Source organism: Elephas maximus, chromosome 4, assembly GCF_024166365.1.
Source record: "Elephas maximus indicus isolate mEleMax1 chromosome 4, mEleMax1 primary haplotype, whole genome shotgun sequence".
Lineage (NCBI taxonomy): Eukaryota > Metazoa > Chordata > Mammalia > Proboscidea > Elephantidae > Elephas > Elephas maximus.
Window position 1 is genome coordinate 55,021,823 of NC_064822.1, and position 23,917 is coordinate 55,045,739.

The 23,917-nt window shown below is 45.0% G+C and overlaps 1 protein-coding gene across 11 annotated transcripts in view; it reads left to right on the plus strand.

The window, feature by feature from the left end:
• MICAL3 (microtubule associated monooxygenase, calponin and LIM domain containing 3) overlaps positions 1 to 23,917 on the plus strand; it is a 241,613-nt gene that overhangs the window by 147,264 nt on the left and 70,432 nt on the right. For all 11 annotated transcript variants that reach the window (XM_049882102.1, XM_049882099.1, XM_049882105.1 and 8 more), the window contains 3 exons: positions 1,459 to 1,645; positions 9,818 to 9,906; positions 10,900 to 10,987. In XM_049882102.1, coding sequence (XP_049738059.1) covers positions 1,459 to 1,645; positions 9,818 to 9,906; positions 10,900 to 10,987 — 364 coding nt within the window. The remainder of the gene's footprint in view (positions 1 to 1,458; positions 1,646 to 9,817; positions 9,907 to 10,899; positions 10,988 to 23,917) is intronic.

Here is a 23,917-nt window from a genome sequence, read left to right on the forward strand (position 1 = left end):
GAGCTGGCTTGGTTTCTTTCTAAAGGAGGAAGTCACCCCCAAACCCCACAGCCATACTCTTGAGGCCTGCTGTCAGTCTGGGTATCTGCTGTCTTGGTGGGATTTGTTCCTCTTGAATTCTCTATATGTAATTGAAATCACTAAGGCTGGTCGTACTCTCTCCTGTGTTTGCTTCCATCCTGCCCTCCCACTTCCTCATTCCCTGTAACTGCAGATCCAGAGGCGAGAGACTAGGTTCTCCCCTCCCGAAGATCATGTTTCCTGGCGCTGGTGTTCCCACCTGTGCTGATGGCTCTGTGTGGACACTGACACGGTGTTTTTTCTTACCACCCAGCATCTCTGCTTGTGAGCACTGTGTTGGCATGGTTTGTTGCTGCACCTTGTATTCATTTCGAAGGTTTTTTTTTTTTCTGTCTTCTTAACTTAATATTTTTTTCCTTCTCATTCCCCTTCATTCTGGTCATTTTATAATCTCCAACCAATAGAAGTATATAAAGATGTACACGGGCGGAGTGAGCTCATTGGCTGAGCAGATAGCCAATCAGCTTCAAAGGAAAGAGCAGCCCAAAACCCTTCTAGACAAGAAGGAACTGGTAAGAGATGTGTAGGGGCACTGTCTATCTAGGCGTACACAGCCATGTTGAACACACCTGGTTTTGTTCTAAATAGCTTAGTAACATATACAGGCAATATATGCCATGTGGTAACTTTCTTTGAGGTTTTCTAAATTTTGATAACTGAATTTCTGGGACTGCAATAGTTGTTGGGAATGTTGTGTGGAAAAACATGCCTAGTATCTCTCAGGAAACCTGGTGGCATAGTGGTTAAGTGCTACGGCTGCTAGCCACAGGGTCGGCAGTTCGAATCCACCAGGCGCTCCTTGGAAACTCTATAGAGGCAGTTCTACTCTGTCTTATAGGGTTGCTATGAGTCAGAATCGACTCGATGGCACTGGGTTTCGTTTTGGTTTTTTTAGTATCTCTAAAAGTGACAGCTCTAGAGCCCCGGGGACCCATAGAACCACAGGAACACTGAATATATATGTTTTATGCTACCCTCAAAAAAGAATTTCATTAAAATAATTCGGTTTGATAGTTAGAAAATTCTGTGAGATTGGATCCATCAGCAGAACGAAGTGACTTAGCTTTGCTCTTATTGTTGATCAGCATTCACTCAGGAACTGACACAGCGCCAAGTATTACAGTTAGGCACATATGATATGGTTCCTGCAAATGTACTGTTGCTCCTTAGGAGAGCCAAAAGCAAGGTGTACCGTAGTATAGCTTTCCTAGTCCCAAAACAAAAGCACATAGTGAGGGTCGGTTCCACTTACAGAGAGGGCATGCACCTCCTGGAGGTGGGCCTGAGAGGGCATGCACCTCCTGGAGGTGGGCCTGAGAGGCCCTGCCCTGACGTACCGCCTGCCCTTCCCTCCCTCCTTTTCCCCACCTCCTACAGAGCTCCATAAAGAAGGAGTTCCCACAGAACTTGGGGGGCAGCGACACATGCTATTTTTGCCAGAAGCGAGTCTATGTGATGGAGAGGCTGAGTGCTGAGGGGAAGTTCTTCCACCGGAGCTGCTTCAAGTGCGAGTACTGCGCCACCACCCTGCGCCTCTCGGCTTACGCCTACGACATCGAGGATGGTGAGTCTGTTCGCACCTGGGCCATGCCTAGGAACTGGGCTCGGGCACTTCTTCCCATCTGAACTGGAGCCTTCAGACCTCTTACTGCCTTCTTTATTCATTTATATCTCTCTCTACATATATTTGCAAATGGTATAGATATAAAACCAAACCCGTTGCCATTGAGTCGATTCCAGCTCAGAGTGACCCCATAGCACAGAGTAGAACTGTGCCATAGTGTTTCCACGGAGCATCTGGTGGATTCAAACTGCTGACCTTTTGATTAGCAGCCAAACTCTTAACCACTACGCCAGCAGGGTTTCATCCATATCTATCTATATAGATATAAAGGAGCCCTGGTGGTACAAGAGTTAAGTGTTCAGTTGCTAATAGAAGGATTGGCAGTTCAGACTCACCCAGCAGCTCCACGGGAGAAAAGGCTTAGCAATCTGTTCTTACAAAGATTAAAAAGCAAAAAAAAAAAAAAAATTCCTACTGGGTCAGTTCTGACCCATGATGACCTTATAGGACAGAGTAGAGCTGCCTCGTAGGGTTTCCAAAGCTGTAATCTTTACGGGAACAGACTACCACATCTTTCTCCCACAAAGTGGCTGGTGGGTTTAAACTGCCAGCCTTAGCAGCCAAGGGCTTAACCATTATGCCACCAGGGCTCCTTTTTTTAAAGATTGTAGCCTAAGAAACCCTATGGAACAGTTCTACTCTGTCTCGTGGGGCCATTATGAGTCAAAATTGACTCAGTGGCACATAACAACAGTATTTTTTTTTTCTTCATCCTGTCTCTCTTAGCCTTTCCTATCTGTCTCTCTCCAGGCTTTGTTTTTTCCCTGAGACTCTTCTCATAAATACTGTCCAAAGTCACCGTGCTGTGTCAGAAGCATTTCTCAGTAATGGTGAAATGAGAATGGTATGCATTTACCTAAATCATTTCCCTGGCTTCACAGTCACTTGCTTGCGTTCTTACATCATGGTGGGGTCATGAGTCAAAGGGGATACAATGAGGACAAGTCCATAAAGTCCATTTCTTGCCTAAGATTAATAATAGCAAACTGAACTATAACCCAGGCCCCTGGGCTCTCCATCTTTGCTTCTTGAAGATGACCAACTTGTGCCTGGTGTTACCATCTCTCTAGCATCTGTGTCTTTCCGCCCATGTCTGATGAATTGAGTGATGATCACACAGGGATAAAGTGAATGTATTCTGATGTTCAGGGCCTAGGGTTTGTGGTACTTGGGGCTCTTACAGCGCAGAGACTTTGCTGGGGAAGGAGATGAGGAATTAGGCAAACAGATAACAAAGCTTGAAACAGAGACAGAGACAAGCTGATATGCCTGCCATCTGAAGACCCTTTAAGGTTCATTTAAAAAGACATTGATAAGGGCCACATGAACTAGAGACTTACATCATCCTGAGACCAGAAGAACAAGATGGTGCCCGGCTACAACCGATGACTGCCCTAACAGGGAACACAACAGAGAACTCCTGAGGGAGCAGGAGAACAGTGGGATGCAGACCCCAAATTCTCATAAAAAGACCAGACTTAATGGTCTGACTGAGACTAGAAGAGTCCCGGCAGTCGTGGTCCCCAAACCTTCTGTTGGCCCAGGACAGGAACTATTCCCGAAGACTACTCATAAGACATGGAAGGGACTGGACAATGGGCTGGAGAAGAGAGATGATTATGATAAAGAGTGAGCTACTTGTATCAGGTGGACACTTGAGACTGTATTGGCATCTCCTGTCTGGAAGGGAGATGGGAGGGTAGAAAGGGTTAGAAACGGGCAAAACAGTCACAAAAGAAGAGACTGGAAGAAGGGAGCGGGCTGACTCATTAGGGGGACAGTAAATGGGAGTATGTAGTAAGGTGTATATAGGCTTATATGTGACAGACTGACTTGATTTGTAAACTTTCACTTAAAGCACAATAAAAATTATTTAAAAAAAAAAAAAAGACATTGATGACTTTTGGTCCCATTCCTATAGGATGCTGAAGGAGCTTAATGGGAGGCTATCTTATGGAGTGAAAAGCAATGAAGAAAGGCCTAGATTAATAGGAGAGGGAAGTAAATACTTGTGGACATCCCAGCCCAGGGAAGGTGTTAAGTACGTTACATTGGTAGGTGATTTCTAGACGGTGAGGAGATCGTAAGGGTGACGTCATACAGGTGAGGGACACCACGCAAGCTCTCCTAATAGTAAATAAACAGGTAGCTCTGTCAGAATTAGGAAGAAAAGAGCCCAAAGTGGTGAACTGAGAAAGGCTAACTCTTACCTTTATGGTACCTAGCCGTCTTGTTGTATTTGTAAAAAACTTGCTGTATTTGTAAAAAACTTGTTTTATTAGTAAAAACTGGAGGAGGAGTTGGTGGAGGAACAAATCAGTGAAGCTGGATGGTAGTCAGGAATGACTTAATGGCATTAAGGTAGATTTTGGGAGGGAAATACGAAATGGCTAAGTAGAAGGAAAAGAATCAATTGAAAGCATTCCAGGCAAGAGGACGACAGAAGCCCAGATGGGAATAGTCATGTTGTTGGCAGGACAGGACAAGGCCAGCCCAGTTAAGTGTATTATTCTTCGTATTGGGGCAGCGAGGACAACAGTTGCCTAAACTGGATCCCCAAATTTTAACCTAGAAAAAATTTTTATCAGCTTACGCCTCTACAAGGCTCCCCCTCCTCTGTCAGAGAACAGGTGGACTCGGAAAAAGAATGGAATTTTAGGGACTGCCTTAGCCCCCATTCTTTACCTAAGCTGATTAAGAGCTTCAGTTACAAGAAGGCCTGGGAAGTTGCAGCTCAGGAGAAAAGAAATAACCCAGGCACTGTGCTGGGCCTTTAACTTGCGTCATTTTGTCCTCATGCCAACCCTGTGAGGGAGCTATTTTTATTAGTAATTTTATAAATCAGAAAACCAAGTTCAGAGAAGTTACAGATTGTCCAATTCGCACAGCTAGCAAGTGGATGGTTTGTATTAAAAGACTTCTGAGATTCCTTCTAGGACAGAGATTCTGGAATGAGTGATTTTGGTCACATTGTCAGCTACAGTCTCATAAACTGTGAATCATGCACTTCAGAGCTATATCCGTGTTTCACCCCTGCCTCTGTTTGTTCTTCACTTCAGCTCTTTTCAAAGGATGCAGGCTGCCCAAAAGCTGAGCTACTTTGTCTCTTGCCAAACACTAGCTCATTTCCGACTGCTGCCAACGCTTAAGGCAGGACCCTAAATCAGACAGTGTGTCATGTCTTTTCCTGTCATCTTGAGTCAAGAAAACACACACTGCCTATTAAGGTGATTTGTCAAGGGCAGTTCTCAGTGATGACAAGCCTGAAACAGTCCAGTATCTCCATCTCTGCTGGTACTATCCTAAGCAGCCATCTGTGACCTCTGTCCTTTGCTAGACCACTCATCTCCCTGCCTCCACAGTTGCCCCTCTACAGCCTTCCACAGAGTTTCCACAAAGCATTGTGAGTGATCCTGTGAAGGTGTAAATCAGATCTTACCAGCCTCCCGCATTCTACCCTTACTACCCACTGCAGTACAAATGCATAGGAGACATATAGCTACCAGTGCGTCAACTTAGACTCATGGCAACTTTATGTGCAGCAGAAGGAAACATAGCCCGGTCCCAAATCATCCTCATGATCTCTGGCATGTTGAAGTCTATCACGGCAGCTCTTGTGCCAGTCCATCTCACCAAGCGTCTCCGTTGCTTTCACTGGCCCTCTACTTCACAAAACATGATGTCCTTCTCCAGCAATTGATCCTTCCTGATGACGTGTCCAAAGCAAGCAAGTCAGACAGTGTTCCGTTGCAATCCATGAGATTTTCGTTGGCTAATTTTTGGAAGTAGATCGCCAGCCCATTCTTCCTAATCTGTCTTATTCTGGAAGCTCCACTGAAACGTTCCATCTGAAACCGGTGACCCTGCTGGTATTCGAAATACCAGTGGCATAGCTTTCAGCATAACAGCAACATGCAAGCCATCATAGTACAACCAACTGACAGGTAGTGGGCGTTACAGATAGATCCACAGTAATCCCAGAGGGACAAAGCTTCCATGTCTACCCCGCCTGCCCGTCCAACCTCTCTGCTGTCTACCAGCCCCAAGCTCACTATATTTCTGCCACGATGGTGGGTGCTCCATTCCTTAGATTGATTAGGCTGTTCTCACCCTAAAACTTTGCACTCACTGTCTCCTCCCCAAGAGGGTAGGGTTCTTGCTCATCATGTTTCCACTTACACATCCCCTCCTCAGAGAGGCATTTTCCCACTCCTGACCTGAAGTAGCCACCCAGGCCCCGTCACACCCCTTGTTCAGTCCTCTGCACAGCCCTTACCACTGTCTGATTCTTACTTGTGTATCGTCTGTCCGTCAGAGCAGAGACCTTGTCTGTCTTCTTGACTGGAGGATTCTCCATATTTAGAACAGTACTGTTGTTGAATGAATGGCCCAGTCTAGCTTAGGCTTACCCTATAGCTGTCTCTCTTTTCCAGTTTCCTTTTCCAGTCATCATTGCTGTATTTAATTATCAAGGTTCCTTTACTATTTAGGTGATCTAAAATCAGTTACTTGACTGAATCCTCCTTAATTTGTAGTTAGTTAATTAATGCTAACACAGCTAGATTTACTAATCAAAACAGGCCTTTACAAGTTAGTGGCTGAAGTATAGATTTTGGAGCCAGGGTTCCTGGGCTCAAATGCTGTCTCCTGTGGGATACTTTAGGCAGGTTGCTTAGGCTTTTTGTGCCTCAACTGGAAAAAGAGGTATAATAATAACTAATGGTACTTTAAGGAACCCTGGTGGTGCAATGGTTAAGTACGCAGTGGCTAACCAAAGAGTTGGTGGTTTGAACCCACCAGCTGCTCCACCAGAGAAAGATGTGGCAGTGTGCTTCTAAAGGTTACAGCCTTGGAAACCCTATGGGGCAGTGCTACTCTGTCCTATAGGGTCAGAATTGACTTAATAGCAACGGGTTTGGTTTGTGGTTTTTAATGATACCTTACCTCGTTGGATTGTTTTGAAGAATAAACGTTAAATAAGTTGATAGATACAAAACAGTTATAATATTACCTGGCACAAGGTAAATGTTAGTCCCTTTTTATTGTTAATCTAAGAAGCACAAATGCCATCAAGTTGAATTTGGGAGGAGGTAGAGGGAGATACATTAATTGGTGCCCTTCCAACATCACAATCGATATCTCCTTTAGTTATATCAACCTATGCAATGGATATTATCTTCATTTTATACATGAGGAAGCATTTTCCAAGAGGCTGAATAGCTCACACAGCTATTGAGTGATTGACACATGTTTGAACTGAGATCGGGCTTCAGTGCTCATGGTCTTTCCATCACGTCATACTACCATCCAGGAAGAAACAAATTTCTGCAGTTTTCTTAGACATTGCCTTTTGCCTGTGCTGGTGGGACCTGTTCCTGAAATGTAAATCTCCTTTTTTTTTTTTCAAATTTAGCATACCATAGCAAGGTTCAGTGAGGATTCCCTGGTAGATCAGCCTATTGAGTTGTTTTTCAAGATCTAGAATTGTACTTTAAGACTTTCATTTTAAAAAAAAAAAAAAGGTCAATTCATCCAGGGAAAAAATGAATGTAACTAATTGTAATTTTCCAATGCGGTAATAAAAAACCCTTGTTTACAAGAAACAAAAATCTAACTTAGATTAAAGTTTAAGCATTAGGTGTACGTCTTCCTTCCAGACAGCAATCTCAGAGGAGAAGGACCCCCTCCCCCACCCCCTCAGCATCCCTATATCCCCCAACATGACTCTGGTTAGCCTGACTTAGGTCACATGCCCATACTTAGAGCACAGTGTCCTCGGGTGAGACTGGGGGAAGGCAGTGTTCTGACTGACAGCCTGGGTCATTTGTCCACTTCTGTGGTGGGTAATGTCAGACCGCCTGGTTGGTAGCCTTATCAGAACCACAGGGAAGGGCCGGGGTATTTCTGAACTGAACACATGAGATAAAGAACACACCAAAAAATAGTATATACTAATATACTTATCACTGGCCAGAATTCACGAAAATGAAGTGGCTTATGAAAAATTCTTAAAGGAGATTGTGGCCAAGCTGAAAATACAACCCATGACTCAACCTTCCTTATGCAGGTACATTAAAATATGACATACATTACAAGCAGTAAGATTGATGGTCCTTAGCCTATCAAGTGTTCCTGACAACACATACTGTCTCTGAGTCCTGGCTAAAAGACAGTAGCCAATGGTGGAAAGTTCTGTCTGGGAAAACATATGATTGTATATGAATATAATTTGAAATCTGTGAAAACCCGTAAATAGTATTTTTCTAATAGATTAGTTTGTGGGGGCCGGGGGAGGGGCAGAGAAAGAAAAAAAAAGTTACTTTGAAGGGAGAGAAGAAATATAATCAGATCACCAGGCGAAGGGGGAAAGAATGGGTGCCATTCCATCGTTATTTTCTTTCCCTCTTAGGCCCTTTTATTTTAACATTAAGAACCAAAAAATAAACCAAACCAATGGCCATTGAGTCAATTCTAACTCATGGCGACCCTGTGGACAAGAAGGCTACTTTGTCAAAGGCTCACTCTCCAATGAAAAGGATGAAATGTAATCACTTCTGTTTCACCAGCTATAGAAGCAGGGCCTGTCATTTCATTTTCAAAAGCTTTAGTTCTTTAAATGAGAGTAAAAAAACAAACCAACCCACTGCCATCAAGTCAATTCTGATTCATAGCGACCCTAAAGGACAGAGTAGAACTGCCCCATAGAGTTTTCAAGGAACGCCTGGTGAATTTGAGCTGCCAACCTTTTGGTTAGCAGCCGTAGCTCTTAACCACTACATCACGAGGGTTTCCTGAGAGTAGAGTCAGAAAAAATGACCCTTCGTGTGAGTGAATCCCACTACCAGTGTCATGGGAAAACCAAAATTAGTGGTTTTCAAACTTTTTTTGACCACACCCGCAACGAGAAGCCCATGTTACACTGGGACCCAGTAAAAACATGTAGACGTACCTGAAAGTTTTTAAAAAATAGTGTTGTTATTGTTAGCTGCCATTGAGTCAGCGCTCAACTCATGGCGATCCCAAGCACAATGGGATTGGACCATTGTGATCCATAGGGTTTTTCTTGGCTAATTTTCAGAAGTAGATCACCAGACCTTTCATCCTAGTCCATCTCAGTCTGGACACTCTGCTGGAACCTGTTCAGCATCACAGCAACATGAAAGCCTCCACAGATGGAGGGGTGGTGGCTGCACTTGAAGTGCATTGGCTAGGAATCAAACCCAGGTCTCCTGCATGGAAGGGGAGAATTCTACCACTGAACCATCACTGCCTTCCAAGGAATAATAAAAAAACCAAATCCGTTGTCATGAAGTATTCCGACTCATAGCAACCGTATAGGACAGAGTAGAGCTGCCCCGTAGGGTTTCCTAGGAGTGACTGGTGGATTCGACCTTTGGATTAGCAGCTGAGCTCTTAACCACTGTGCCACCAGGGCTCCAAGGAATAATAGTTAACTCTAATTATGCCATGATGCACTCAGATTTTTTTTTATTCTCTTTTGTTCTGTTCTAGTCTACTCACAGTTCGTTGCAGGTTTTTTCATTTTTGTTTTGTTTTTTAATGGCCATGACCCACTAAGGGGCCATAGCCTGCTGTTTGACCAGCACTGCTGCAGCAGTGGTGGGGAAGCAGGGAATAGAATGGTTGCAGGCGAGGGGAGCGGGCAGAGGTGGTCCTGGCAGAGTTAATTCTCAGCACTGCCCACCCCTCTAGCCTCCATCCCGCACTTGTATTCATTCTTGGTTTCCCCAGAAATGCTGCTCCCAGCTTTTCGTGTGACCACATCTTTGTTCTTCACACACTGCCACTTTGTTTGCTGGCCCGGCCATGCAAGCCTTACATCTCTGCTCTGGGCACTGATTGGGTGATGGCTCAATGGCCCTCACATACCCAAAGAAAAAGACCCCACCCCTCACCCCAGCTTCAGGCAAAGGGGAGATAGAGGAGGGCTGGACTCAAAGTCAGCCATGGACAAGAAACCCGGGCCTGGGGTGGTGATGGCATTGTGTGGCTGGAGGAGATGGGTGGGAGTGTGCTAAGACCAGGGAGGCAAGTTCAGAATTACACCAAGTCTCGCTCACTGCCTCTTTCCCTGCCTCTCGCTGCCTGCAGGTAAATTCTACTGTAAACCACACTACTGTTATCGACTCTCCGGCTACGCACAACGGAAGAGACCGGCTGTGGCGCCTCTGTCTGGAAAGGTAGTTGTAATCCATTCTGTAAGGGGAAGACACAGCTTGTGCTACATCAGTGTTGGAAAAGGGGGTTATTAGCGGCCAGGGTGTGGCTGAGCATGGGCCACTGAAGGGCTGTGGGAGCATTGCCTCTCCTGTGAGCAGGATAGGCCCCAGACATGTCACAGTCTGTTTGGAAAGGGAGCGAATTTGCCAAGAATAAGCCAGCATTGTGCTTCATTAAAATAATGTTCTGCCATCTACTACCTGGGTTGTATTTGGGAGATGATATGGATACTCTCTTCTGCTTACTGTGCATAGAACATGATTTTTGCCTTCATAAATAAGCATCTTTTTGAGAGAAGGTTGCCCTGATGCTGAGGACAACTTCCTGTTTGTGTTTCACATAATTAGAGTTCTCATCAAGAAAGGCAGTGGAGGGAACAAAGGCAGGTTAAGAAGGAGCCTTTCCCTGAGCCTCTGCTCTACTCCCAAGAAGTCTAAGAGCAAATGAGAGCAAGAGCTAATTCTTGCTCTCCACACTGACAGGGAACTTGGCTGCCAGTTCCTTTTAACTCTTTATTCTGTGAGTATTTATCTAAGAAGCAGCAGCCGTTTAAACCACAGGAACTTTTTTTTTTCTTGCTCACTTCTTTAAATTTTTTTGGTGAGAAACTGGCTCTTCCACCTGTCCTTGTCAAGGCACGCTGAGTGTTCCCTTCCCAACACGGATATCACCGTGTCAGCACACTGGCTAGTTAATGTGCACTGGACAGGCTTCTGTTGACTAGAGAGAGGCTTGTGGGAAGAGGTATATGTACTTGGAAGGGTCTAGACTTTGACTCCTGGTGACTGCCCTGGTAAAATATGTCCTAATTTTAAAAGAAAAACAAGTGAGGAATACAGCTCTGCGTTGATTGATGAGATTGGAGCAGTAAGCTAACTAGTCAGATTTCGTTGCCTCTGTGATTCAAGCGCTTCCGTCAGAGTCACCCTCTTCTTTCTCATGGACTTTCCTAGGAGGCCAGAGGACCGCTGCAGGACGGCCCCACTGCAGATGCAAATGGACGGGCCAGCACTGTCGCCAGCGCAGCTGAGAGATCCCCAGGTAGCCTCACTTCCTTGTTTGGCTGGGTGGTGCATCACTCTCTTGGCCTGTGTGACAAGGCCAAGGGAATGAGCCAGCACCTCCAAAGCAACATTTCTTCGATCGGGCACGAAGTGGCCCAAAACCCTTTGGACTCCTTTTTCATGTGTCAGCTGCTTGCATTTGGAGTCCCCTTTCTCTATGGCCTGTCGGAGGTGCTGGTCCAAATCAGAGGGGAGTTTCACTGGCAGACTGTGAGCCAGTAGGGGTGCCATCTGGTCAGCAGCATCACCCAGGCTTTGGGTAATACTTATTCAAAGCCTCAGAGTACTGTCATGGCTACTCCCAGGGTCTGCCCACATCCATCTAACACCTGTGGTGACTGGTCCAGATCCGTGTGGGTGAGCAGGAACCTACAGTAGGCTGCTTTTATCCTGGACTCAAATGAGAATCCAGAGTTGCAGGGCCTTCACGTAGCTCCCTGTTTTGGACTCCTTTGACAGCGGGCGGAATTATGCTAAATAAGCCCCCACGTTCTGGATTGTGTTCACCTGAACTTGAAATTGTTGCATCCCACCCCCTATTCATGTGTCTGGGTTAGCTTTCACTGCTTTTCTGTTTGACCTGCAGCCTGTAAGGAACACTCTTGTTCTGACCATATTAGGGCATTTGAACTTCTAAAGAGGATCAAGCCCTAACTTGTGACACTTTCATTAACCACTTCCTTGCATCAGGAGGTGAATGACACCATCCCTACCTCCAAAAACACGTTTATCCTAGTCATAGGCAGGACTAGGAAGGGCTCGTGGGCACTAGGCCTGTTGTAAATAAGTGTGTTATTTTTCGTTTAAAATCTCTTCCTCTCTGAGTGCTATGTAAAACCAGCCTATGAAAGCATCCACAAGCTGCTGGGTGGCCGTGATGCCCCTGGTATAGCCCTAGACTGTACACAACCCAGGATCTCTGTGTAGACAAGAGAGGAAGTTGCCAATACCGTGTTTCTGTTTGGCACACATTTCCTCCTGTTCAAAGCAAATAACGTCTCAAGCAGCCATTTACAAACTTATGAACGGGTCGAATATAAATATTAGAGGTCATTAGCCAATGCCAGAAACTATGGAGAGAGAGTTGTTAGTGGAATTTCCATGGTGGGAAAAGGGAAGACTTATCCACTTGGCATTCAAATGATAGGTTTCTAGAGTGCCCCTTTCCCCGGGCATAAGCACTGACATACGCTTTGTGGTACTCATTCTGGGAGAGGAAGAATGTGCCCATAGGCTGAGCAGTCCCCTCTGGGTAGACGGCGTAGTGTGTAGTGATTTGGGGGCTGAGACACAGCAAACATCAGCCAAGCTAGGCACACTTTGCTGCTGCTACTACATGTGCCCTTATTACCATCTGGCCAAGCCTTTTAAGTGCCCTGCAGGTGGGACCAATATTTTATACCCATGTTTAAGCCATATATGAAGTTTAAACTTTCTACAGCCCTGAAGCCCTTTCTGTTTATTGTGAAGTGCTGACAGCCCTTCACAGTTGACAATAACAGAGTACTGGGGGAAGTGTCTGCAGAGAGAAAAGTCACTAAAGGGATCTATACAGAGACTTTGGCTTTGCACTCTTGAATGTGCATTTGATCAGGTGAATTAAGTTAGGGCCTTATTCAAAGGGAGATGGATTTTTCAAGGAACCTGGCTGTTCAATACTATATCAATAAAACAACTCTAGGGAATTAAACCTTTAATTGGGCAGCAAGTCCAGAGCCTTTTTAAAAAGAATTAAATACCGTGAATTTCAGGCCGTTCCTGAGCAAGCCAAGTTTGCCCACTTTCCCATCTAATTCAGGTTGCCACTTTTACCATCTAGTTGAAGATACAAGTTTCAGGTTTTTAGGAGGTCTGAAGAATTAAGGGTTCCATAGTGAGGAATGTTCTACCAAGCAGGGAGAGATGAGAATTGCAGTGTGGTCAGAGAATCAGAGCCCTGAGGCGTCTTGGTCACCATGGCTCTTCATTCTGAACTAGAAAGTGACTTGCATGTTACAGCACTAGGGGTACAAGCCAGTCACGTGGCACCCCAAAGCAGCTGCATCTTGCACCCCTAAAGTGAATGAAGGCAGTCACTGTCCCTCTAGGTGATGGTGCTCTCTTAGCAGGAATGCCAGAGGGCTTAGGGCTGATGGCGTTTCCTTGGTATCCACCTCCAGAGACGTGGGCCTTTGGAAATTACAGCTCTGGGTGCTGAACATGCTCCAAAGCACCAGCACCTTCCCTGTAAGGTGACTAATTTTCTCTGGCCTCCATAGGAAAGGGACAGAATCATGGGTGGCATTTTATATTGGCGTGAAATGGGTTTCCTTTTCTCCCTTGATAAAACTCTCCCTCTTTAAATCCCAAACTGAAGCTTTGACTGGTTAACTGGAATTTCCTTTTGGAAAGCTTCAGAACAGCTCAGGTGTTTCAGGGCTCCAGAATGTGTGTCCTAGACAGTGTCATTAACCCAGAACCATGCTTCTCCTCCTCTCCCCTCCAGACAGGAGAAAGCTGTAAGTGAATGAACTCCATTACGTTGTTCATAAATAAACCATCCTCCCTAGACCACACCACCACTGGTGGAGTGGGAAAGCCATGACTGTCTGTAGTCAGCGCTTAGCCCCGCTGTACTTGAGCTCTGCGCTGCCTCTTTATTTGTGGCGTTCCCCTCTTCTCCCTGGAGTGCTTTCCCCTTATGCCAAAATGACTGATGTTGCCAAAAAAAACAACCACCACCCACAAGGTAAACCACTCTAGGTCTGCTTTAAAGTGTTGTCTTACTTTAGTAATCTAATCTGTAACTGCTGTCTAACGTAGTGTTTGGAGGATATTGTTTACGGTATTTTTGTTTGTAACGTGCTTTTAATATAGAAACCCTTTTTTCTGTTCTCAAAGATCTGTAAATGCTTTGTTTCCAAGTTTCTTGTACTTCCTGCTGTAGAGTAGTGGACCTGGCACAGATTTTCTTACCCTGGCCTCGTCGTACCTGCCCTGACTTCAGGGAACAATGGGGCAGCAACAGGCAGAGGAAGAAAAACTCCAAAGGGGATCCCCCCGCTTGGGCACCAGACCCTCAGCTGTAAATTTTGGGGGGGATCCTTTTTTGTCAAGAGGAATCCCCTTCTCATCCCATATAGTGGATAGACAAAAATGAAATATAAAGGCTGTAGGATATCATAGGAAGGGGGTAGAAAAGCTTTTCTCTTAGGGTGTTCATATCTGAACATTTGTAATGCAGATTACAGAAAAGCCATTGTCTTATATGGAAAAGATGATGTTAACTTAGCTGCCTAGTCGACGGCACTGGGTTTTTTTTTTTTTTTTTTTTTTAAGTAAAGTAACAAGTGGCAGATGCCTGCTCCAGTCCCTGGACAGCCCTTTGCACGCTCACCATTGGATCCTGTAGTTTGGATGCTGAACAGGCCGTTAGGAAATGCAGGCATTTCCCATAGTAGCTAGAAGAGTAGCCATGCGGTACAAGGGAGTCTCTGCCTGTCGGGAAAGTTAAGAAATCTTCTTACTGCTTCCCAAACCCTTTTCCCTTATAGGAGTTCCTGGAAACCCTTTATAGTAGAGCAAAGAGATTTCTGCAATCCAGCTTTACCCCCCAAGCCCTACCCCAAGAGTCTCAGTTGATGGCGATGTGTGAATATTATACACACACACGTGCACGCGCGTATATAGGCTTAGTTTTACATGTGTAGGTAAATATTTGTTTATATATATATATCGTGACCTAAATAGTAATACTGGTAATGAAGCTGTTTCTAAAGCTTTTGGTTGCTTGGTTCTGGAAGCCAAGGCAGCTTTTATATTGTGGAGCCATGCTCCTGCTCACGACCCACCTTGCTCACTATTTCCGAGGGGCACAGATGCCCCTGGCCTGGCTTAGAGTTCTGTCAGGATTTTGAGGGAGCAGAGCAGCCAAGGGACAGCACACCTGTGGAGATAGAGACTTTGGGTAGGTGGGTATCTCAGAAAATGAGCCATACACACCCCTAGCCTCAGAAAGTAGACTGGAGAGCAAGCTAGGAAAGCAGGGGTTCTGTCGCTAGTGGGTGCCACAGAGAGCACTTTGAGTTGGGAGAACCAAACCCCCCACCTTCGCTCCATTTTGCTTTCAGGCTTGTATATTGGCTCCACTGGGTTAGTTACTCTATCTTCTGCTGTCATTGGTTTGCAGCTTGTCCTTTGGCTGTTTTCTATAGAACAGTGGAACATTCTTGTACCTTTCTAAGAGAGGCCCCACTATGGCCTTCGAAGTCTGACCGGTGAATAGAGGGGCTTATTTTTTCCTGAGCCTGTCAGGTAGGATAGAGGCAGGGTTGGGGCGGGAGGGGAAAGGCAGCAGGCCAGGGTCCACAGCAACAGTACCACGAAGCCAGAGCAAGGGAGGATTAGCTGTGCCCAGGAATGCGCCACCTGTCCACTTCTGGTGTCCACTTCTAGCCTTCCCTAACACCTTTATTTTTGCCCTTGTTTTTAACCTGTGCTGTTGTGAGTTTTTGGTGTGTTTCTTTGTGAGCTTTTTATTTAATTGTGTAACTTTGTTTTTGCTGTTACTGTGTGAAACCAAGGTGTTGTGCTTTTATTTTATTTTATTTTTTTAACAAATGTTACCATACTTATTTAAGAGAATAAATTCCAAACAATCTTCAGGTTTCTGAGTTTTTCTTTTCCCTTTTTCCTGATTGGTGGGTGGGAAGGGGGGAAGCCCAGGCAGGTCTCCAGAGGGGGATTGGAAGCCAGCGTTGTGCCTCAGGGCTCTTTCACTTCTGAGGGTAGGGCCAGGGAGAAAGCAGAGAGGTATTAAAAATGCAGGAAGTAGGTTGTTCATACCTGAGATACAAATTCCCACTAATGGGAGGGCCCCTGTTCAGAGGGGTTGGTATGTTGGAAGACGCTTTGCTTTGTCACAGCTTGAGGTAGAGGAGAAGGGCAAGAAAGACATCATCTGTGTCACACATCCCACATTCAGTCAGCCAACACGAGGGACCTGCTGGCTAGAGCAGATGGTGGCACAGAAATCGCACACCGAGCCATGCCAACTGTGGAGACAGAGCCAGGTGCTGCCCCCTCTGGTTCTAACTATAGTGGGCTGCTGTGGAGAGCTCGGAGCTCTTAGGTTTCTCTCCTCTGCCTGGAGGCTTTTCTAAGGGTGCCCTAAGACTCAGTGACCTTGCTGCTAAGCTGCTGACATTGAGGGCTCTTGCTCTTTCCTCCCCAGCTGCCATCTCTCCCATGCTGCTTTGCTGTGGCCTGGACCCTGAGCTAGAATAGCCAGTTCCATTTGGCTGCTCTCAAACCTAGAGAGATGAGCCTATATTAAGAAGCAGTCTTCCCCCTTCTCTCATGCACCGCTGCTGACTTTAGCAGTGGCAGCCTCTTCTGTCATGTCAGCATGCTGACCACAGTGGGCACAGGCCCATCTTCAGTGCTGAATTGGGCCAAAAGAGGTCACCTTAGTGGGGGATGCACTCAGCACAGTGTCTGCCCAGGCTCACTGCAGCCCTGAAGGGGAGGGCTTCCCTGTGCTGTACTCTAGGGAATGGGGCGTTCTGCTGTTGAAAGGGCTGTCCTGGCCTCCGTCCACTCTCAAGCAGCCCTCTGGGACTTGAGGAGGTCTTTGGCTTCGCCATAGAGTAGACCACAGACTCCTGGTTCTCCGTGGCATTCTAGGTAAACCATGCTCCTTCTGTCAGGGAGGGTCTGCATCCCTACATACCTAACAACTCTGCCATTACACTTTTTTTTTTTTTTAATAGAACATTGCTGGTTCAGAATTTATCCCAACAGAGGGTCTGAGTGGCCTCCATTGGCCTGCTTATTTCCTTTCTCTTAGCCCTTGCCCCATCTATAATCTATTGCTCCCCTTTCTCTGAATTCTACATCAGTGTCCTGGTGGTGCCTGCAAAGGGTTTGGGAGAGAAAGAATTGGGATTGAAGGGGCTGTACAATAAATGAAAATTAATAAATTGACTAATAATCAATGATAAAGATGAGTAGAAAAAAAAAAAGCAAAAAACACACCCATTGTCATTGAGTCAATTCCGACTTTCATAGTGACCCCATAGGACAGAGTAGAACTGCCCCATAGGGTTTCCAAGGAGCGGCTGGTGGATTTGAACTGCAGACCTTTCGGTTAGCAGCCGTATCTCTCAACCATTGTGCCACCAGGGCTCCAAAGGGCAGGAGGGTCATCATTATTGAGCAAGATGGACTGCAGTGTCAATAGGAAGGTCGTAACAACTGGTATGGTTCTGTACCACTCATCTCGGGCACCCCGGAAAAGTCTCCAGGTCTCAGTCTGAAACTTCTTGAAATCCACTCTCTTTTTTCCCTGAATTCCATGGCAGTTTTCATAATTAAATCACTCCCTAGGAGAGATGCTGTGGTACAGAAATGGAGTATAGGCAATGAAAATGGGTCACTGTTTTCACACTGAAAAACAGGGTAGGTTGGTGTAGTATCTCCCCTGAGGTACAAATGAAAGAAAAATATCGACATGGGGACTGTCTTAAACCTAACAGCCAGGGAGAGATTTCCAGAAGAATCCACCCTGAATTCGGGTCTCTTGCAAGCTGTAAAACCTCATTGAGATTCCAAAACCAGTTCTTACCTTGCACCTCAAATCCAGCCAAGCATTTGGCAAGTCCCAACAGGTAGATTAGTCATAACGAAATGAGGAGGAAGTCAGATTGGCCTTCTTGGCTGAGGTTAGGTCATGGAGCTGCTGTGTTTCTCTCTCATCACTGCTTAAAACTTTCAACTATGTGTGTATGAGTGCTAAGTGCTGATGCCTCTCTTTACAATTGTTCCTTGTCTCTTCACTACTTATGCTCTGGAAGGTAGACTTTGGCACAGTAACAGCTTCCATGATCCTGGAAAGAGAGGTGAGGCCCCAGGCATATACCACACTCTGCTTTAATTACTTCCAGGTTTTACCATCCACGTGAACGCCTTCTCCCTTTTACTTCCTGTAGGTCAACTTCCACGTAGCTTTGCACGAGCAGTTTATGAATATTTTCTGAATATTTCTCAGGCACTTTAACGGGTGTTTTAAAAGGACAGCAGGCAAGAGGTTGAGTTACTACTGCCACCCAGACTTAACTCAGGCTAACCAAATCCAACCATGCCATTGAAGTTGTCCTTGAGTGTACCCACGATGTGAAATTTTGGAACATCCCTCTGTAGCAAGGGAGTCCAGGGCTCCAGAACTTTCCTGCTATGGGCTCTTTTGGGGTCATCTTAGGATGATTACCAGAAAAATCCTTGTGGAATTTCTACCGGCCCCTTGTGCTTTTTTAACTCTGGTTCTTTCCGTGGTTACCCAACTTGTTGTTTTATGCTAAGTGCATAAAATTATCGCAAGTGTGACTATCAGAGACTGATCTTTTAAGTTATGCTTCTGTAATACATCAGGGTTATTTCTACTTTATCACTGTCATTTCATAGTGTAGCCTGATTTCTTTTAGGGCCTTGCCTGGTGCTGTTTGTGTTTAGTAGTTATTTTTGTACTGAGTAGCACCTGTCACCCAAAGAACTCAGAGTCCTTACCCTAGGCACCCAGTACTGCCTGCTTCTCTGAGATTCTGGAGACTTCCACTGAGATCTGAACTATCCCACAGCCACCTTCCCCACACTTTGTGTGGCACCGTTGCTGTTCCTCTACCAATGCCAGTTCCCTGAGGAAAGGTGAATCCAGCAAAAAGGGGAAGGGTAATGAGTTCTTCTGGTGACAGGTACTACTTAATATAAAAATAATTACTAAAGACCAGCAGCACTAGGTGAGGACCTAAGGGCACCAGAAGAATTGGGCCTTAGTGGGTCTTGGTTTTCCTCTACAAACGTGGCAAAACCAGGCTGTTTTGCAGGCAGAGGGTTAAATGAATATGTTTTCTTGAAGTTCCCATGTTCTCTGAAGGTTAATAAAACCAGGAATACTGTGGAAGTGAATTTCAGAGGGGGGAATCCCTTTGGGTTGCTCAGAGTTGAAACATGAAAACTAAAAAGTATGATTGGGTACACTCACAGGGGCCTTAGGGAAAGAGTATGTCTCTAAGAAGTTAAACTGTAGTGGGTTTTTTGGATCGAGCTCAACCCGGTAACCAAGGAGTGGCTGGTATCAAAGGAATGGCTGCTATCGATTATAACAGCTTTAGGAGCCCTGGTGGTACAGTGGTTAAGAGAGAATCTGAGAACAAAAAGGTTGGCAGTTCAAATCCACCAGCCACTCTTTGGAAACCTTACGGAGCCGTTCTACTCTATCCTATAGGGGTGCTATGAGTTGAAATCAACTCAACGGTAATGGGTTTTTCTTTTTTTGTTGTTGTTTTATAACAGCTTATTTATTCTTGTTTTCTAGGACTAATCAGGGTCCAGAAGGACTAGGCCAGCTGTAAAATTTCTCTTCCACCATTTTACCAACTAGAGACTTACTTGGGCCAGTAGAATCTTCTCTTTAAATACTCCTTAGAGTCTGGTCTAATGTGAAGTACTCTGAACCAACTACCTGCCTGCCTTCTATCTGGGTTCACCTTTTCTTGAGGAATCGGCACTGTAGAGGGACAGTAACACTGGAATCCACAGTGCAGGGCAGGCTCTGGGGCAGTGCAGACCGCAGCAGCTGACTGTGGAATCTCAGAGACACAGGTGGCACTGGGTGACTGGGGTAACGGGGAGTGACTGGGCTGCAGGAGGTAAAAGCCAAAATCTTACTGGCTAGCTTTGCTATATTGCTGAAGGCCGGCAAACCATCCTTGGTGCTACTGAAAATACCATGCTAAGGGCTGTCTACATTTGCATCCGTTCTATATTTACAACCAAAAGCGCCATCTTCTCTGTTGAAGAGTTCTCCTCAAATAAAAATAGGGAGCAAAACTTGAAATGCGCTAACTCCTGTTGCCCCCCACCCCATGTGATTAATACCGGTTAACGTACCGTAGTAGCCCTTGTCATACTAACTCATAGAAAACAATGTAGGAAGACACATAATAATAACAGCAACGGCAGCAATAATAACATATCATGCTTTCTACTTACCAGGTACTGTCTGAGTGCTTTACCTATATTACTCATTTAATGTTTATAACAGCCTTTGAGGGAGGTACCATTATTATCACCATTTTAGAGAGGGGGAAGCAGGCACACAGGGGATAATTACACTTGATCAAGGCTACGTAACTAATAGGTGCAGATCTGGAATAGGAACCCAGCCCACTGTGTATATAACTTCCCTTCAGCTGTTCTCTATAAGCTCAACTTGTCAGCACTTGGTGAGAAGGAAAACCACTGTGTGTTCAGCTCCATAAATGAGATGTTTCTTCTTTTTTTTTTTTTTAAACATGAGTGAATGCTCTTTATAAATCAATGGATATATATGCATTTGATTATTCCTGAGAATACATATCCCCCGGTGTCTTTGGCAATGACCCCAGGGCTGGGTCCACGCCTTTGAAAAAATGGTAGATTAAAGAGCAAAAGTTTTCATCACTGATATGTGAGGCGGCGGGAGGGGGAGTAATCAAAATAATAATTGTCTGAATTAACTCTAAATAATATGAAGCAGACTCCCTCTTATTTTCTTCGTATCAACCCTCTTTTTGGTCATTGCAAGTAAAATATCATGCCTAAAGTTGCATTATTAAAGCGTAAGCCCGACACAGCCCCTTTCTGTGTTCCTCCAAAGGGAAACGTGCTCTGCCACTGATCTGAAAATGGTGAATATGTTCAAGGGAAGGTATATTGTGCCCTGGACCCAGTATAACTGCTGTTAACCTGTAAATCTTTTGGCTTATCATCTTCTTTACCATCCCATTTTATCATACCTCTAAAAAGAGCTCTAGTGATTGTTGGGCTGACGTTTTCCTTCACTTACTACTTTTACTACTGCCATTCACAATCCTCGTCAGAAATTACGTGCCTTGGCCCTGTGTGGTGAAGGAGCCCTGGTGGCACAGTGGTTAAAGCAATCAACTGCTAACCAAAAGTTGGCGGCTCAAAACCACCAGTGGCTCCTAAGGAGAAACATACGGCAGTCTACTTCCATAGGGATTTATAGCCTTGGAAACCCTGTGAGGTCATTATGTGTCAGAATCAACTCAACGGCAGTGGGTTTCCGTTTTTTTAGCCCCGTGTGGAGTTTGGGGATGGGGAAAGAAAGGGATGGTTTTATACCTCTTTTTGTACTGACCGAGCTGAATCACATGTGACAGGAAGAGAAATATGGGAATCCTCATCTATTCAAGTTTGAGCCATTTTGGACTCAACTCACACTTTAAATGGCTGACTTTTATGTCTTTGGGCTAAATGTCCAGATCATTCTGTATAAGCAGTTTCAATTTTACCTGTTAGATGAAATTTGGTTTGGGCACAGAAATGCCCTCAGGAAGTCTCTGGAGCACGTACAGCCACAGCCTTGCCCTAGCCTTGGGAAGGCGTGCCATGACAAAGAGCCATGAGAATATATAGATAGGGTGTTTTGGGGAAATGGGAAAAAAAGAAGAGTGAAAACACACAGAGAAAGAAGATGCGTGATCCATGTCATATTCTCAAGTCTAGTTTTCTTCTGGGCTTAGTGAAAGGACCTACTATAAGGCCACAGGGCTGTTCCATCTATCAGCAGGCTTTTAACATCCAGCCAGAAAGAAGTGAAAGGAGAACAGTTAATCACATTCATCTTTTGGCCATCTTTAATTCCTGCTTTGGCGTAATAGTAGGGCTTACACCTGAACAGGAGATGTAGATTGCCCGTGAGTGGCATTGAACAGTTAACGTTTTGTAAGCAGAATTGTGCCATAAGATGGTGAAAAGTCCAAAGTCTCATGGGGATGCTTATGGTACATGTGCTCAGCATGTAGCATTAGGACTAGTTAATAGAGTTCATCACTCAGCATCTGAACATCCCTAGGTCTCCTGTCTGTGAACTGCAAGCCAAGAGCTCTCTGTTCAGCATGGCAGTTCTCATTTGGCCCATATATTGCACTTCCGTTGGTCAGGGTGTCGCCCCTTGGCAACAAAGATAATATTTATGGGCTCACCACAAAGATAATATTTATGGGCTCACCGCGCTGTACTTTTAATGCACCTAGCTGGTGACACAGTAGTTAAGAGCTCTGCTGCTAACCAAAAAGGTCAGCAGTTCGAATCCACCAGCCGCTCCTTGGAAACCCTATGGGGCAGTTCTACGTCGTAGGGTCACTATGAGTCGAAATCGAGTCTCAATGGCAACTGGGAGTCCAGTTAAGCCATGATCAGACTGTGGTGGGTCAGTTAGCCTGTTTTGTATGAGATTAGAAATAGTTTGACATAACCATTAGGCCAGGATTTCTCAAGCTCAGCACTATTGACATTTTGGGCCAGGTAATTCTTTGTTTGGGAAGCTGTCCTATGCATTGTAGGATATTTAGCAGCATCCCTGACCTCTACCCACTACGTGGCACTAGCAGTGCCATTTCCAGTTGTGACAACCAAAAAATGTCTCCAGGCACTGTCAAGAGACCCCTGGGGGGCAAAAGCACCCCATTCTAGACTATTAAAGTCGAAAGAAGGAGGAACATAACACTGACATGCAATTAACCTGGTCGCACAGTGATTAAAGTTCTTGGCTGCTAACCAAAATGTCGGTGTTCAACCCCACCAGCCAGTTCAATCACACAGGAGAAAATGTAGCAGTCAGCTTCCATAAAGATTACAGGCTTGGAAACCCTATAGGACAGTTCTGCTTTGTCCTATAGGGTTGCCACGAGTCGGAATCAATTTTTTTTTTTACTGCTCCCAGTAAGAAATCAGGAAAGAGAATGTATGAGAATAATAAAAGTAATTCAGAACTGTGTTGAAATCTTACAGCAGTGGTCTCCAAACTTTACTGCCTACTCCTATTAAAATTGTGAGAACGTACTTCCCAATGTGCATATATACTCATTATATTAATATTATATGTGCTATGGGACATATGGAGCCCTGGTGGTGCAGTGGTTAGGAGCTGAGTCTGCTAACCAGAAGGTTGTCAGTTCAAATCTACCAGCTGCTGCTTGGAAACCCCGTGGGGCAATTCTACTCTGTCGTATAGAATTGCTATGAGTTGGAGACGACTCAACCCCAACAGGTTTCGTTTGGTTCTTTTATGGGACATATACAAAACATGTTGGAAGATAGAGCTAAAACAAATTAAAAACAGATGTTCCAAAGCTGGCTTTTTTTTTTTTTTTTTCCTGTACCGCAGTGTATTGCCTTTACACCACAGCCTGAGAGAGTTGAGCTGTCTAAATGGAACAAGCACAGAAAACAAAAGGTGTTAATTTGAGTTCCAGTTCTTCAGCCTGTTTTCCTTGCCAACTTCGCTTATAACCTCTCTGAGCCTCAGTTTCTCCATCTATAAAATTATAAAATGACAAAAATGCTACTTGCTCATCTTTACCTCATCGATTGATGTAAAGAGCAAATGAGCCAAAATATGTGAAAACTTGTTTACTTATAAAACCCAAAAACCGAACCCATTGCTGTCAAGTCAAATCTGACTTATAGCAACCGTATTGGACAGAGTAGAACTGCCCCATAGGGCTTCTGAGGAGTGGCTGGTGGATTCAAACTGCTGACCTTTTGCTTAGCAGCCATCAAATGGATTATCAGTGGTGGGAATTCCAGAAAATACGGAATAATTGGAGTGAGAGCATGGGTTAGGATTGTTTCTACAGACTGGCTGATGATCTCCCTCTCTGGTCTGTGTATCCTGTAAGTTAGGTTGCTCAGAGTTCAAATGCAATGGCCTGTTGGGATATATGCCTAACCAGCAGAGTTTTAGGGAAATGGGAGGAAGAGTTAAAGAGTACAGTTTCTAGTCTACAACAGGGTGGGCTAGGAAGAGTTGACCCGTATTGCGTGCCAGTTCTTTGGAAGCATTGTTAAATCTCTGCAAGTGCTT